General features: G+C 35.2%; 1 protein-coding gene across 1 annotated transcript in view; it reads right to left on the bottom strand.

Moving 5' to 3' along the window:
- Window positions 1-18,635, bottom strand: part of NPAS3 (neuronal PAS domain protein 3) — a 520,563-nt gene that overhangs the window by 223,639 nt on the left and 278,289 nt on the right. Inside the window, exon 6 of the mRNA XM_063290029.1 lies at window positions 8,392-8,481. Within this exon, the coding sequence (XP_063146099.1) occupies window positions 8,392-8,481 (90 nt within the window). The remainder of the gene's footprint in view (window positions 1-8,391; window positions 8,482-18,635) is intronic.

The raw sequence follows: 18,635 nt of genomic DNA, 5'->3' as shown, positions 1-18,635 counted from the left end.
TTTGGGGAGTCCTTGCATTACTTGATTACAGGGATCAAATCCAATCTGGCTTATTATTATGGGAATCCCAGTCCACTTCGGTGTCACAAAGTTCCATCTTGTCCAACGTCTGTATGAAGCTGTAGGGAACACCTGGAATCCATATCTGGACCAGTAAGAAAAGGAGTCAGATTATGAACCCAAGGCTTTCCTTGAGTAAGCCAACATCACTCTCTCTCCTATATCCAACTCCACAGTCAGGGCACCTAATTGGTGCAGATATGGACAAAATTTTCCATTCCTTAAATTCTGAGATATTTGGGATGAGGGCTAGGTTTTGTCTCCCATTCCATGTCCAAACTCAGATTTCCCCTCTGACATCCTGCCACTTTAGGAGGGAAATTCTGAGCAACCAGCATCAAGAGGGCTACAAGATCTGGTCTGTAAATTCTAGATGACCACTAGGTGGCCAAAAAAAAGAGAGAGAAAGAGAGACAGAAAACCTAACTAAAATACATAAATAGGACACAAAGATAATATCTGAAAGGATTATATAATATCTGAATGATAATATCTGAAAGAATGATCTCTTTTGAATCAAGTCACTTCTTCTAAGCTTTGCACAGCTCTAGTAGAGAATAATCTTAGGGCTACCAGATCTGGGCTGCAAAAAATCTGGGCAACCACTAGATGGCAACAAAGACAGAAGACTCTTCACTCTTCGCTGCCACCTCTTGATCCTTTGGATGTCTGCAGCCCAGATCCTGTAGCCCTAACAATTAAAAGTTGCTAACACTTGCACCTAATTTAATTGCAATGCAGCACTTTCAGCAGAGCAAGCTTGTATACCAAGATACTAATCAGCAAATATTGAGTAACTACCCTATGGAATAATATTCCCCCTGAGTTCTGTATGACCCTCGATCCTGCTGGCCTTCAGGAAACTTAGTTCTTCCAGTAGGCCCAGAGTTAGGTAAACTCCCTAATGAGAAGCTAAATAAAGCTTTTGCTTGTATGGCTAAACACTCTAACACGTCTCCTCAATTTTGATAAAGACTGGGATCCTTGATTTTTGTAAATTTTTCTCACCTCTGCAACATATGCACCACAATCACATACTGTTTTGAAGGAAATATAGACAGAGGAGAGAATCAGAAGAAATGGGTGGAAATTCCTCAGGAACCACAGTTTCCTAAATATTTTTATGTAGGCATTCCTACATAAATACTCTTGTACATATGGAATGGCAACTGCCTTTCTTGGCATATATACATCTTTGCTTTGATTATAATATGGATGTTTTTGAAAAATTAAATATAATTAGTTCTCAGAGTTCATTCTGAAATTCACCTAGTCCCATGGAATGATAGACAATGTGAACCCATGTTTGTTAAACTATGGCTTGTTAAATAAGCCACCACTGACTGAGTTCATACATCATGCTAATCCAAAACCAAACTTGCTACATGAAAGCATATGTCAGTAAGTGAACACATATTATAACAACCAAGATATACTGCTTATTATCAGTATCATACTGTACATACACCAAGTATAAATTATAGAAGAGAGAAATGCTCTGGGAAACTGCTATTATGTAGTTGAGCTTTCCCATGGAGGATTGCCAAAATAGAAGGCTGCCAGCATTTCATAAACAAAACAACACTGGGAGATCTCTAGACCCTGATCAGGAAATAATCAGGACTAAAAGGAACGTAAACCTAGATTCAGAATAAAAAAAAGGTTCTCTAATCTTGTGATAACAGGAGGTCATCTGTCAGATATACAGTATCAGTAACACATTGGAGTAACACATTTTTAAAAAAAAAAATGGATTTCATGAGCTCTTTCAATGGGCTAATATAAACTAACTAAATATGACCACAATGTATATGGGGATTTTACTGCAGTAGCTATTGCAATCAGATGAAAAATATCCCAGAGCTGCTAATGTGTTTTGTGAGTCACAACATGTTCCAAAAACCCCTAGAAGTTACACTAAGTCCCTTTGTCACGTTTCTTCTGACACTGAGTGTAGAAATTGTTAACATGGTTCTTTGACTTGGAGGCAATACCTTGATTTCCCCGCTGATTTCTCTCTTATAAGAGTGAAAGGGAATCATTCCAAATGTGGATTAGTGCTTTTTTGCAATGCTTGTTTGCTTATGTGCCATCAGGCTGGTGTTGCCTCTTAGTGACCAAAGATACAGTACTCATTCTCCAGGTGGACCTGTCCCCTCATATCTTGCAATGGTTCACCTAGTGCTCCTATAATCAAATCCATCCACCTTGTTCATGGTCATCCTCTTTTTTTCTCTTCCCTTCCACCTTTCCCAGCATTATAGACTTCTCAAGAGAGGTAGCTGTTCACATAATGTTCCCAAAATATGATAATTTGTTCCTCAAGTGAGATTGGTTTGTGGATTGATTGATTTGTTCTATGATCTATTTATTTTTCTTCTTGGCTGTGGAATTGAACTGTTCTATGATTCATGTATTTGTTTTCTTGGCTTCCCATGTACTCTCAGGAGTTTTCTCCAACACCAGCACTCAACAGCATCAATACTCTTTCTATCCTGCCTCTTTCGCTTCCATACAGTGTCCAAGGAAAAACCATTTCCTGCATGATTCTGATCTTTGTAAGTATCAACACATTAAGGCCTTCATTGCTATTCTACCAAGTGCTAATCTGCAACATATTTTTTTGACTGGTCATTCCTTTACTCTTGATAGTTGATCCTAAAAGGAAGATGCTCTCTACCACTTCCATATCTTCACTCTTAATTCTAAGACTGGTTGCTGTATCTGTTCTCGTTAGTTTGGTCTTCTTTATATTTATTCTTATTTTTTCACTCCTTGACTTTCATTACTAGAACTTCTATTTCATTTATAGTTTCAGCTATCAGAACAGAGTCATCAGCATAGCAAAGGTTATTGATGCTTTTTTCCTCCAGATCTAAAAATATACTCATAGTCTTCCAATCTCACCTCCCTCACTATATGTTTAGCATATAGGTTTAATAAAGAAGAAGAGCATATACAACCTTGTCTCACTCCTTTGTCAACCTGCAGCCAGTCTGTTTCTCCATGTTCTGCTTGGATTGTGTCTTCCTGTCCTATGTATAGGTTTTAGGATTCCTGTTTTTCTAAGGCCATTCTACAACCTGACATGAAAAACGCAATCAAAGCCCTTTCTGTAATCAATGAAGCACGTAGTGACTTCTTTTTGGAATTCTTTGACTTTCTCAGTTATCTAGTGTGCCTCAACAATAATGTATCTTATTCATTGGCCTCTTCTAAAGCCAGCTTGAGCATCTGGCAACAAAGCTAAAGCTAAGAAAAGAACCACTCTGATGCTGTAGTTAATTTGTTGGACTAGCACTGGGTGACTATTTCTCAGCTCAGTGTATCTTCAAGGGGAATTAAATTAAGGGAGATTCCTATATAGGCTACCTTATACTTCTGGACAAAAGGCAGCATATACATTGAACACATAGATAAAAAGATGTCATTGAAGCATTGCTCTCAAAAATACAAACCCAACACTATTGAACAATTAAATTCCTGAAAAATGGTAAAGTTTATGTAAAGATCTGCAACCTCTGCCAGCTAATGGCAGGAACCCAGCAGTGTTTATTTTATGGCAATTACAGTACTAAGAATTCAAAGCAAGTCCACAGCCCTTTAAAGCTTGTTTCTGGCATTTTTATTAAAAACAAGAAATCAGTAACATAACAAGCCGCTACAATGATCTTCACACTTGGAAAATTTTTGAGATTACACTAGCACAGTAATTTCTGTTGATGTTCTTCTCTTTCTTCTGCAGTAAATAAAAGTTTTAGAATGCTTAATTTAGTGTGGATTATTGCAGTCACTGTTACTGTTACTGATGAATACTGAAAACATCATAGCTGCTGGAAAGGCTATTAGACTGGCAATCTCTGAACTCTGGGGAAAAGGTAGTATGATACTTGGAATAGCTTATAGATCTGTAACTTAAGTACCCATTTACTCATTTAAATACGTTCACTCCTTTTACTTTTCCAAGCTTTTTGAAAAGGAGGGTTGTAGGCTAATACATGAACTGCTGAATAACAGTCTCATATAAAATGCAGCTCTCCTAATGTGAAATAATACAATGCTCTTGGGATACAAATTACTTGAACATACCTGAGATCAAAGGCACAATACATTAGTAGCAACCAGAACTTTTGCATCTAAGGATGCAATTTTGGGCCATATATAGGTAAGTTTTGATTTCCTCCCTTCTTGAATGATCAGTATCTTTCTAAACTGTTCATTTATAGCACACTAGTTGCAAAATTGCTGCTCACTGTAATCACGCATGTATCATATTTCCATGAATGTCTCAATGTCTCATGCTGATCTTAAGTCTCAAGGGGCTGTAACATTTTTAAGAGGCAAACCTATGATCTCTTCTCTTCCTTCATTTTCAGTCCAAGCTGGAGAACAATTCCCTTCCTTTATCACTGGCTCAACTATAGCCCAAGCCTCAATGATATTCCCTCTGTAGTCCCCCTCCCACATTCCACTGAGATGCAGTGGTGGCAAGCCACAAGGAAGAGAGGCAGATAGTTCTCCTTCTACAAAGTTTGCTGTAGTACTTCAATAGGAAGGGGTAACCTGTCCCATTGCCACTTTATCCAGTTTGGCAGACCATATTGTCAAGACTCTGAAGCCACAAAATATGTTGAAGGGGAAGAAAAGGGTATTTCTGCCACTGGTACTGGAGAAAGCGGGAGAGGGGAACAAGGGGAAATGTTCACTTAGCTCAGAAACTGGAAGAACTGTTTCTGAGAGTTCTTCCACCATTCAGGAGATGTTGATCCAATTCTTTCTCCCTAGTATTCAAACCAGAGAACATTGCTTGGGAAATGCAAATATTCTTTACAGCTAGAAGTTGGATTATGATTAGACCAGAGATGTATAACCTTTTTCAGCCTGGGAGCTGCATTTGTTTTAGTGTGCCACACTGGGGCAAAAAGTAGGTGAGGCCAGTAAAAAACAAAGTTTAATTTAATTATCTTAATGTAAAAGCAAAGATAATTAAAAGATATTAACTATTTTATTATTACTTCCTGTATAATTAATAATCCCCCCAATCAAATTAAACTATATTTTAGTGAAGACTTTTGGAAGGGCTCTGAAATTTATACCCAAGGCCCTCAACACCATATGTAGCCCTCAGGTTTTGGGTTCCACATGTTTGTATTAGAGTATACAACATATCTAATGATAAATGATACTGTTTGTACAGCTCTTATACTGTTTTTCTGTAGTTGTCAGTCAGCAAGGGAAGAGAATGGGGGATCAATATGGCATCGCCACCTCCCATGCTGCCAACCAGGCTCCCTTCCCTCCTGATTCTTGAATGTCTTCTTTTAATTAATAACCAAAGGAATAGAAAACTAGCATGCTGCAAAGCAAAGTGCCAGCCGAAAGCATCATCTATATTTGCAACAATGATTCTGGACTCTATATAGATCTAGAAGCATTCTGAGAAATTGGAAAGATGGCTTGAAGTCTCCAGACCCACTCAGAAAAACCAAGGAAGATGAAGTAGTGGACAACATTCATGGAGACTAGAGGAAATAGTGGGAAGCAATCTCACCAGTTTGCCTTCCAATAAATAGGTATTTTATGGTCTTCTGTAGATAACTGTTTTGTGATTGGGCACATACAATAAGGAAGCAACCTTGTCAGAATGCCCAGAATGCCAGAGATTGGGGACATGTGCAATAAACATATATAATTCTGCAGGTCATTCCAAAGATAATGATAATGAATCTAACACTAATGCTCAAGGTGCAAAGAGCAGGACATGAATGAGGGGAATTGAGTATGGAGAAAACCCTTCAGGCACAGCAACAAAGCTCCCAAATTTTACCTAGCTAATTCTGCTGGACTTTTTGCCAAGAGGAAACAGACAAGAAACTTCGATATATTGTATAGAGATTAAATAATGACCTTCAACTCCTGTGCCAATCACTGTTTTGGCAGGCTGCACACTTCCTTTCTTGAAAAGGGAAAGAGCAGCACAGCTCTTCCCCAGGGCACCAAAATGGCTGTGCATCTGCCCACTGCATCAAAGTGTTCTCAGTGGGATCAAAGCTGCTCTGAATGGATTTGCACTGCAACAACGGTGAAAATAATCACATCAGGGATCTTGAGAAATATTGCCTTACATTTTTAAAAAGCAGCCAACCTAGCCTGAACTCAGTATGATGCCCCTTTCTTTCCCAACCAAAGGCTGGTGCCTTGAAGCAGAATATTTGACCTCAGGAAGCAGATTTTACTTATTTTATTGGCAATTAAACAGTCTTATTTTTAATCATATGTTTTGCAGCAAAGCATTGATTAAAAAAGAGAAAGGTGTTCCCTATTGTTTGGCCATATGCTACATTCAACTCACTATTATAAACAGAAAAGCAATAACCTGCCCCAAAGTCTAGGTACTGGTTTATGGGAGCTGAAATCGTAGGCAGCTGGAGGGCTCTAATCTGTGCAAAGCTAGGCTACGTGTAGTTCAAAAAAGTTTGAGTAATGGTGCTGCAGCGCAGCATAGGAGTGTGCTTTCAGCAAGGAGGATGAGGACAGGGTTAAAGCCAACTTTTTTCTTGAACAGATGATATTTCAGATGGTGACACTATTCCAGATGCATCAATTTCCTTGAAAATCGAATCCATATATGTGCATATGCTGTGCTGGCAGGAGGACTGCCTAAAATGGCCCCAGCCCAAGAGCTAATATTCTTTTGGCCAGAGTAATGCAATTATTATTTTCCTAGCTATCAGTCTAAGCATACAGAGCCATCTGTTATGCAAAGCAAACATACACATCTCAATTACAGAAAATGCAGTTGCCTTGACAGAATTTGGATTACACCACTAACCAGGGCTGTAAAATTTGTTTTCAGATAGTGTATAATGGATGCCTTTCAGGAGTTTCCCAATTAGTATTTACCTGTTTAAACTAATTAACCAGCCTTCTTTTTGCTGGTTTATTAAACTTTTTTGGACACTACATAAAATGGATTAATATGTAATATGAACACAAGACCATAATAAACTTTAATGTATTCTGTTTTTTTTTTAAACTCTGTTAATAACTGTGTGACTTATCAGTAACGAATTATGAAACATTTGAGACTGATACCCAAACCAATCAAAGCAGGAATTATATCCTATTACCAAACTAAGAACCAGAGTGAGATATAAAAATACCACACTGAATTTTGTTCTTAATTCTCTCACTGTTTTCACAAAAAAAGTTTAATGTAAACAAATCTAACCAATGCACATACCATAAATAATACCCTGCATTTTCTTTGAAGAGTTAATGGCCAGTATTTCATTGTTTTCAACCCTGGGTACTTTTTGTTTTACATAAGTTGTTGTAATTATTGTTGCTATTATACTTAGATTTTTATCCTGGCTTTTCTCCAGGCATGCATAGCTGCATAACCAGCACTCCTTTCTTCATTTCTTCATATATTTCTTAATTGATTACTTTAGTTAAACATTTTCAACTTAATTTAGGACAATCAATTAAATCATAATATTTTGAAAAGCTGCAGTCCAAGGGCTGTCTTAATAATCACAGTAACACAAGCCAAACATCCAACATGGGTCTCCATTCTAAACAAAAAGATGCAACATTATTATACTTGAATTCTTCAAGTGTAATTCAGTTGCAGACAGAGTAACCTATTTTCCAATCATCATGAAAAAAGTCCCCAGGACTTCCCAAATTTTTCAGGATATGTGTGATTCCACCGTTACTGTACAGTTACAGTACAGTTAATTGTAATAAATAAAAATAATTCTTCTCGTTCATATAATCTTGGACTATAAAGCAAAATGATAATAAAGAATTAACAATTAGACAACTGTTTCATAAAAATCTTCTCTACACATTTACTAAACATGTGCAAAAGGAGCAGACTGTGTCCTTGCTGAAACCCTCCCTGCAAGCCTTTTTAATGGTTTCTTTCAGCGTTTCCTGACTCCAAGTGACTCCCTGTCATTGTGTCAGCTCCCAGGATAATGTCGGGTTCTCCATAAACATCCAGTAATAGGGCACAAGGGAAGTACTATTTCTGTGTCCCTTTCCTAACAGCTATGGAGGTTTAAAGTTCAAAACAACTGAGAAAAGAAATTTCATTTGTTCTCAATAAATTAATAATGATTTTTATGGGAGAAAAGGATTTTTCAAGCTCCCACTTTTTCTTCTCCATTGGAACATCCTTTATCAATTCACACCTTCTAGGATGTGTAAAACCAAGCCATTAAATTATAAATTCAACCTGATGTGAAAAGTTCCAGAACATCTTACCATTTTATAAAGAGCGAGCCCCAAAATGGAATTCACATCATTAAATGTTCTACTTACTTGGGAGAGGCCAAGATAAATGGAGACTGTTTCCGAAATGTACAAAAATTTTCCTTCTTGGTTTAGTGCAAATACAAATCCATCCAGTGACTGCAAAGAAAAAAAAAAGTTAGGAGTTATATACAGTAGAATATATACAAACAGATAAAACATAACTGTCATAAACAATGCATTCTCCTTACAGAAGTTAGTACGTTACAATTCATAAAACATTACTTGTCATTAGGAGAGAAATGAAAAGATGTTCCTTGCAGAAAAATAGAGAAGGAAGAAATGAGTGTGAATAGTAGTAACTTGAAAATTAACAAGGAATTATGGTCCTTTCTTCATTCACAAGCATGCCCACCCATTTATTGTTTTATTTAAGCACAAACAAAACCAATCAATAGATTACTGTCAAAATAGGTTCACATTTGGAAAACACAGAAATCCTGAAAATTTAATGTCTTCAGTATGTATTTGTAGATTTAAATTGTATTCTGACAGCTAGCTGGGCTTTAGATATAGTTGCCAGAATAATTTATGACTGAACATTGATGCTGGTATATACACATTTATGAAAGCCACCTGAAACATATATCAATTAATAAAAAAGCCTTAATTCAGAATGACAGAACACTGTACAATACACTGAATATACATTTTTGTTGACTGGAATAAATATTCATCCTGTGGTGCAATGAGATAATTTTAGAGCATGTCTTATAGGGAAGTGAATGCTCTCCTCATCTACATCTATTGCCATTACATACTTTACAGCTGCTTCTACGCTCCTGATACCTCTGGGGAGGAGGAACTACTTGCCAGATCTAAGTTTCATTTCAAATTCTCTTAAGTTGTGGCACTACCATGGCATGAAAGAAAAAATAGCTGTTCTAGATACTAAAATCATTTACTTAGGAATACATACTATTTGTTACAGAAAATGTTAACAATTTTTAATAAGAAAAAGGCTAGCCCCTGATTTTTTAGAGAAAATGAGCAGCAGCAAGAATGAGCAGCAGCAAACCCCAGATTAGCTGCTGTGTTACATCTGTTGATGTAAAAGAATTTGGAGCTGACCTTTGGGAAGGTGTGAGCAAGCCATTAAGTCAAGAGATAGAAGGAAAGAAACTTAAAACTTTAAGTTTGATTTTCTTTAGTCACCTTGATATTCTTTAGTCTAAGATGGGACAGAGAGAACTTGGACAAGATTCTGTTCATGATTCAAGATTCTGTTATTATATGCTACAACAATAAGTAGCATTCCTGGAGTCCCTCCAGTATCCGTTTCCTGCCTGGCCTATCTTGAAGGGCTGAGAGTTGGCTACCACCACTATCATTTGCCAATTACTGGATGGTTAATGGTAGAGCTGTACCTTTAGATTGGTGAAGATGCATGTGATTTATCTGTCAGCCTTCCTAAACTTGGTATCCTCTACATACAGTCTTAAGCCTCCAAAGTTCAGAGCCAGCACAGTCTTGGAAATCCTCAAGATGCTCCCTGATAATCCTTTTTTCTCCAACTTAGCCAACAGAATCAACAGGGGTAACAACTGGATGGGGGCATGTGTACTAAGGAGGCTTTCGTTAAGTTCTGGCATATGACCCTGTCAGCTCTTCATGTTCTAACCTTATTTCACATTAGGAGTTGGGGGAACTGTATTTCCCAGGGACCCCAATACATGGGACACTGTTGCACATTCATGCCACAGTAGATATTGTGAGAATTCCGTAACCCTGGCAACTTCAGTTCTCAGGTATTTGGCAGTCAGGATGCTGAAGGAACTGCCTGGTAAATATGTTATAGGGAAGTGTTCACAACTAGATCACACCAAAAGTGCTATTGGTTTAAAACTTTAAGATAGCTGGGAGAGATAGAGAACAAATGGAAAAGTCAGGGAAAAGGAGACACATGGCCATGTAAGTCAAAATAAAATTTAAAATGACTCTTATGTTGCAAATGGGAATAAATGGCAGACTGTTAAGATTTCATTTTAATGTACTTTTCCTCCTGTCTTTCCACAATACTCCAATCTTGCACATTCCAATATATACACAAACCACCTAAAAACACCAGCTTATTTAAATGTAAAGGAATTCTTAAATTGAGTAGAGCGACTGCGCAAAGAGCTCTGTTGTTGTTTAGGGAGTATGAGCTAGTTATTAGAAAACAGTAAAGTTAACGTATTAAAGAAGGCTCTTCAATTTATATTTATGAATTAATAAAAATGTAAATCTCCATCAATTTTAGTCAAACAGAAGTATTTATACAAGCAGGTAGTTTATCTGAAAATTATCATAATTTATTTTCAGATGATTAGCACAAGAACCTTGAACATTGACATCAATTACTTGGGAGCAACTTCAAGTGACAAACTTTAAAGTTGACCCAAACAAGAACATATTCAAGCACTTTTATATTTAGAGAACAATACACCAACTACTGCTATTGGAGAGACTTCATGCATATTATCTATTAGCATGTATCTATGCCACTAGGATTAAAATTAAAGGAATCTATACGGCAGCAGGATGAACTACAATTTAAAGTTAAATCCTCAGTCATACGTATTCTGTGGTATAATAATCTAAAACTTCTCCAAGTTTCTCCTTTCATCTCTTAATGAGCAGGAAAAACAACAGCCTCAAAGGAGGATAATAGATTTATATAGTGACGATTCTAAAAATACACTGATAATCATACTTCGCTTTTAAGAAAATAGAAATATGAAATGAAATCACAGTTCTTACTAGGCATAATTCCAAAACAATTTAACAAAAAAAATATCACAATTTACCAAGATACATGTTTACAGTTTGCAAGTTTACAGTTTAGCACAATACTGGAAAATATATCCATTACTGGATATCAGACTGGGAATTTAAACTTGGAGAATATGCAGTAATGGCAAATATTAGCTTATATTCACAACACAAGTCTAACCAACTTTAAACAAGAATGGCTTCCATATATACTATATACAGTATTATGGGCCAAGGCAAATATAAGTATCTAACAAATGGTTTTTAAGGGCAAAAGAGAACTGACTAAAGAATGGAAATCAGAGACATACAAAAAAATATAAATGACTATAAATATTGTACATTATTCACAGTACAACAAAGGGGAAGTTACAAATTCATATAGTATTATATATTATGTATTATTTATAATGTTTTAGTAGTGTTTTCTTCTTTCTTTTTTGTATTTTTAAGCCACAAATAGTGGAGATTTTGGCACTTAGCTCAGAGATTTAAATTCTTACTTACATAGTCAAAATAATTTAATGTACTTAAATGTAGTTTAATGTTTTTATTGTTAATTTCTAATCAAAGGTACACTGAGCACTAATTGTACAATCTTGGCAATTCCTTGTCCACTTATAGATATTATATTTCTGTACCAATTTTTTTCCTTTTGTTTGCTTGTTCGCTCTTTTTCTTCTAAAATGATTAATACAATTTTTTTTAAAAAGGTAATACAAAGTACATTGACAAACAGAATTTCTCACAGGAGAAAAGATGTCAAAAATAGTCACCATGTGAAATCACAGATTAATATGTAGATTCTATTGTGAACAAATAGTGACCCCAAGTTTCCGGTTATATTTTGCTTTATTGAACAATTCTTGTTGCACATGTATGAGTTGAATCACTGCTAGTGATAGGAAGCAAGTATAGATGAGCCACCAATAAGATGGGCCACCATTAATTTTTGTTTGTTATTTTGTGTAGTACCCTCAGGATTAGAGAAAGAGAATAATAATAATTTATTAAATTTATATGCTGCTCGACTCTGTGACAAATTGTAAACAACCCAGACAATAAAAAACATATGCAAGAACTACCTCCTTGTAAATGTATTTCCTAAATAGTAGGGATTCAGAACTCTCCTGATGTTAAAAAAATGTGAGGATTATATTAAACAATTGCTTAAACAGATCCTGGAACATCTGGACATTTCTGCATCCGTATTTATGATTCAGAGATCATTTTTACTTCATGTTAAGTTATTTATTTATCAATATTTGTACAGCACCCCACTCAAACAATTCTACTGATTTGTTAGTGTCAAATTAAGAAAGCAAAATGTAGTTGAAGCCTAAAGTCTAAACACTAGATTAATATATTACTGAAGCTTTTTCATTTGTTTATCAAGGCTAACATAATACAGATCAGGAGTAAAATGATGATGTGGCATACACAAGATTGGATGCTTCTGATTTTGAATCACAGCTCTCTTGTATATTACAAACTTACTGTGTTTCAACTCTGGTGATAATAATCCTGGTTTCTGATTCCCTACAAATAAAAGCTATTTTTTTAAGCTTTTTCATTTTGGAAAAGTGAATACTGGGGAGGTTTATATATAGTATGAAGAAGAATTGTTTTTTTCCTGTCACTTTGTCTCTCTTTATTATTAGGATAACCAAGTGAAGAGTTGAAGAATTGAATTAAATAGATGCAGCACAGAACAAAAAAGTCTTCTTCATATAATACATAGTTAAAATTTGGATTTGTAGCATCAAAGGTGACAATGGACACCAATAATGGGTCTGAAAGTGGATTAGAGAAATCGATGAACATATACCTCCTACTCATGATGGTTATGTATTATGTCCAGAATGTCTCTCAAGCACCAGCAAAGGAGTAGAAGAATGTTGCTATTTTACTTATGTGGGCTTCTTCATTAGCAACTGAGTGGTCACCATAGAAAACAGAATGTTGAATTACATCCAGTGTTGAACAAAATTGTTACTTTTGTTCACCAGCAAGAAATAGAGTTCTCCAAATGTGGATATTGTCTGGAATTTGAAACTTCTAAATTCATCTAATGCATGAAAGAGGAGAAAGAAGAGAATATTTCTTCCAAAATTTTGATATAGTGGAAAGTGAAAGAGAGAAAGAGCTTGACAGAATTGCACTGCTTGGATTAAGGAATAAAGAATATTGCATAAGGCTCAGGGGGATTCCTGAAGTCAAGGAGCAGAGTCTTAAAGATAAGATTTCACAAGTTCTGGCAGCTTTAATTGAATGGGAGGATGACAAAATGATGGAAGAAATAGAAAAAGTATTTCACATAAACTCGAGGTACTCAACTATAAATATCAAGCCAAGAGATGTTCTGGTCCAGTTTGCTAGGAGGAAAACAAGAGAATTGGTCCTGCAAGGTCACTTTGACTCTAAACTTAATATTGACAAAGTGTATATTATTGTACTGAAAGAAATTCCTGTGAGAACTTTAAGAAAGAGAAAAGAATATACTTTCTTAACTGATGTTCGAAAAAGAATGGGATTCCTTTTGTTGGGAAAAATTGGAAGGGGTAAGTTTTACTTACCAACAACAAAGGTTTAGACTAACTTCAATCCCTAAAGCCAAAGATTTTCTTGTCAAGCATGGAGCTAAGTTGGAGCAGGATGCAACTGAAAAGGTTGCATTTGGAACTAAACAAATGGATTCCACAATACAAGATTAAGAGATGGGTGCTACATCCAAAGACTTCGGTGGTTGTCTCCATAAAAATGGCCTTGAACTGTCTTACATGGGATATAAATTTTTACATATATGTATTAAGAGTGATGCTATATTTATATATAATATTTTTAATGTATGTTTGTCATTTTAATCGATTATTATATTGTAAACCGCCCAGAGTCCCCCAGTGGGAGGAGATGGGCAGGGACAAATAAAATAAAATAATAAATAAATAAATAAATAAATGGGGCAAATGCCCCTCAGAAAAGAAGAAAAAATTCTCATTATTTGAAAAAAATTGTAACATGAAGTGGCATGTCTACAAGAAACTCACATAAGAAAAAAAGATACAAAATATTTGATAAATAAAAATTTGGGACAGGAACTTATTTCAGCAGGTTTGAAGAAAATTAATGGCCTTGTATTATACAGTATGTTAAACCACATTTGAAATCACCTTTATTATTAGCTGATGAGCATGGTAATTATGTAGCAATTGAAGTGGAACTTTATGGACTTAAATCTATTATTGTGGGAGTATATGTACCAACTGAAGATAAAAGCAATTTTTTAATGCAACTTTTGAATGAACTGTCATCTTTTTCATATAAAGTTGGTGTTTAATGGGGGATCGGAATGGAATTATTTCCCTACTGATTGACAGAACATCGGAGAAACAAATTAAAATTAAACAAGGGAAATTACCAAAATTCTTCTTTGATCTGGTGGACAATTTGGCATTGGTGGACTCTTGGAGATACAAAAATGGTCTGGCAAAGGATTATACTTTTTATTCTGAGAGACATAAATCTTTTTCAAGAATTGATATGATATGGATTTCAAGGGACTTTGCAAATAAAGTTTGTAAAGTGGATATTTTACGAAAGATGTTTTCTGACCATAATCCTGTAAGTATGACAATAAAGAAAACATTTAGGGCATATAGATGGAGACTGAATGAATTAATTCTACAAAAAGAAAAGGTTGTGGAGGATTGTAAAAGGAAATTAAATGATTTTTTGATATTGACTTGGACAATAAAATAGATCTAAAAACTGTTTGGGATACTAGTAAAGCAGTTATGAGGGGACATTTTATCTATCATAACTGTAGTCTTAAGAAGAAATCTCAACAAAAGTTACAAATGGTTTTGGATCAGATTAAGCTGAAAGAAACTGAGCTACAGAAAAAACCGACAGATAACAATATTGTGTACCAACTTAAGTTACTACATCAGTAACTGTCACTGTTGACTGTGAAAGAAATAGAAACAAAGTTGAAATATGCTAAACAGAGACATTTTGAATTTGCTAATAAACCAGGAAGATGGCTAGCATATAAACTGAGGAAAGAAAGAGAGAAGAAAATGGTATTAAAGATTCAAGAAAGAAATGTGGAATTATTGGACAATGAGAAAGCATTTTATAGTTTTTTCTCCAACTTGTATAAAAAAACAAGAAGTCTCCTTGGAGAAGACAGATGCATATTTGAATAAATAAGGTTTACCAAAACTTCCACAGTCACAGAAAGCAATATTGAATAATCCTATAACTACTTTTGAAATAGTTAAAGCTATAAAAAGAACTAAATTGGGAAAAGCACCAGGTCCCGATGGTTTACCTGCATTATATTTTATAAATAAAAAGATTTATTCTGTTTTGAAAATCAGATTCTTCAGCCTTTTAAAAGACTGATGAATTCTATTTTGTTAGGTTCCACAATGCCAGATTCATGGAAAGAAGCTAACATTGCACTTTTACCAAAGGAAGGACAAGACCCTCTTTCATTAAGAATTACAGACCAATTTCATTGCTGAACAATGATTATAAAATATTTGCTTCAATACTGGCTGAAAGAATGAAGAAAATTCTAGAGGAATGTATTCATCATGATCATTGTGGGTTCTTATCCAAAAGACAGCTAAAAGATAATGTAAGAATTGTTTTGGACATTACAAAATACTTACAATATCATAATGAATGTCAAGCAGATCTTATTTTCCTAGATGAAGAGAAAGCTTTCGACAATTTGAACTGGAGTTTTATGTTTAAAGTCTTGGAAAATATGGACTTTGGGGAGTATTTTATTTAGGGAATAAAGTCAATCTATAGACCTCAAAAGGCAAGCATCATTGTGAATGATGAACCATGTCATATACAAAAAGGAACAAGACAAGAATCTCAGATTCTGCCCAGAGTTGTTGTGGAGTCAGGCAGCTTCTAAATCATATAAATAAGTGACAGGAGAAAACACCAGCTTTCAAAAGCCCAAGATAGAATTATCATTGGAAAAATAATTGCCTATGAATATACTAAAGCAGCTCTAACTTTGAGCAACAGTGATTATTTATTTATGGATTTTTGAAAAGTAGATTAATTAATTTAGATGCACTGCAGTCTCCATCTTTATCAATAATTTGATTTATTGAGTAAACTGGTCTTCAGAAAGAAAATGTACGCATGTATATTCATAACTAACAACCGCCAATGTCCAATATTGATAACACTCTCTGAGTCCTTGGATGTCTAACTAAATGGACTTTCCTCATTTCTAAGCCAGTGAATTGTCTTAGATGGTGGTGAAGAATATAAGAAAAAAAGTTAAAGACAAAGACAAATCCAAAACCAAAAGACAGAACAAGAGAAAGAGTCAGTGCCTCAAAATGTTGCTGGGTTGGATGAATACTTGCATGAATAATTGTGTTTCAATGCTCCACATGCATCAGTTATATCTTCCTCAGGGGCAAAAACATAGTTGGTGAGAGTAATTCAATAAGACATTAAGCACTGGGCACAGAAACGTCTGATGCAAGGTTTTCTTCATTGCTCAGTACAGAAACCAATTGGTATTTATACAGGACTGAAACTCTGCCAATAAACAACAAACTAGATTTTTTAAAAAGCAATTTGTTGTATAATAATTTCACCTTTAACAGCAGCAGAAACTGTGACTATTGCTATGGATTTGCATACTGTCCTGGTATTATGAACCAATCTCATTGAGATGTAAATTATAGTTTAGCCATCTCCAACACTGAACAATACCCTTTACTATAAATATGTGGAATTCTTCTCTCTTGAACTGATTTCTAAAAGCTGACTATATCTTTCTTTCTTTTCTTTCTTCCTTTCTTTCGTGGAAATGTGAACATCACTGATTTTAAAAAGGGCGGGTAGAAATGCTGGTTGGTTTAAAGACCCTTATCACCTATTGGCTATATACAAAACACAACTAAATCTCTCCAGCATTACCTTATTTTGATTTGGGGGAGGAGAAACCTATTATGTATTATGCTATTTCAATCACCACAGGCGACTTTTTTTTTTCCAAACTGCCCCACTGTTTTCAACAGGCACCAATTAAGATTCTGGGGTCAAAGAGTTAATTACATCTTCTTACCCACTATGTAGAATTTTCTGATTATTAAACAAGGTTGGATTAAGATGAAAAAGTACTGACACAAATGTTAATACATGCCCCTCCTCAAGATTTATCATAATACCATGCTGAAATCTACATATTTCTTCTCCACAAAGCAGTTTGAGAACAAAATCTTAGAGGAAACAGTAAAACCCTTTAAAGTTATCTAAGTACCTGATTAACAGAGATAGTTTTCTTGGTCCTGAAAACAGCTCTAATCAAGTCAGAAAGCAACAGTGGGATTTTCTCCTTGTCAAATCTCAGTAAATTTATATGGTCAATAGGGGGCAAATTATTTTCAGACATAATGAGGAGCTGTGGCATATCTAAATAATGGTGCTGGTAATTTTAATTCATAAGAATCAGAACAATATGCAAGGCAGATATACTGTATAAAGCCCTATTGTGCTTGTTGTCCTCTAAGGCTAATTGTAGTGGTTTATTTATTTATCTATTTTCATTTTTTCAATGTCATTTTTGCCTTTTATGTCACCTTTAGTGTTTCTGGAAATTACACAGCACAGAAAACAACCCCCAGGTGTGTTACTTACCCTCACAACTCCCCTTGGCACTTCTTATCTATAGTGTTAAAGAAAGGAACTCTCCAAATCTAGAAAACAGCATAGTAACGTTATCCCTTTCTAGAAATGTTAAAAAAACAGACTTCCCCACACATAACTGGACTTTCCTGTTCCCTCTTCTTCCCCTGCACTTCCCACCAAATCATCACTGGATGGTCTCCCATCTTGCCAGAGCTGTTTGGAGGGTCCTGCATGGGAGGGAGTATCTAACTGGATATAATTCATAATGTTCCATAAGCATCTTTGATAGATTAATTATGATTCAGAGTACTTCATTATCTGTGAATGAGTGTGTGCACATGTGAGCACATACAAGCATGCACAGGAAGTGTATAATCAGAAGTACAGTCAGAAATTCTGCCTCTCTTGGCTGTTTTATATTTGAAATCTGGTCTCTTTTAAAAATAGAAGCTACAGAAAATCTGAATTTTTGCATCTATGGGTTTGCTTCCATGCAGAACCTTTGTAATTCTACCCTCTGAGCAAATGATCAGCACTATACAAACTAAAAGCATCAACTATTTATTCAACCCTGACAGTGGATATTCAAACACATTGTAATCTACAGAAATCTCAGAGTCAGTGTGGCATTGTTATTCCACAGTTTGCTAGGGATTTTTATCTTAGCTTTTTTGCTTTTGGAAATGTAAAACAAGGCTGGATATGTAACATTATGTTACATATCATTTATTGTTACATATACTGTATGTTACATACCTTATCTCATACATCTGTTACATAATGTAACATTATATAACATTATGAATGGCCCCAACCCTTCTTAT

This window comes from Candoia aspera, chromosome 1 (assembly GCF_035149785.1).
Source record: "Candoia aspera isolate rCanAsp1 chromosome 1, rCanAsp1.hap2, whole genome shotgun sequence".
Lineage (NCBI taxonomy): Eukaryota > Metazoa > Chordata > Lepidosauria > Squamata > Boidae > Candoia > Candoia aspera.
This window is presented reverse-complemented; position numbering and strand designations above follow the sequence as displayed.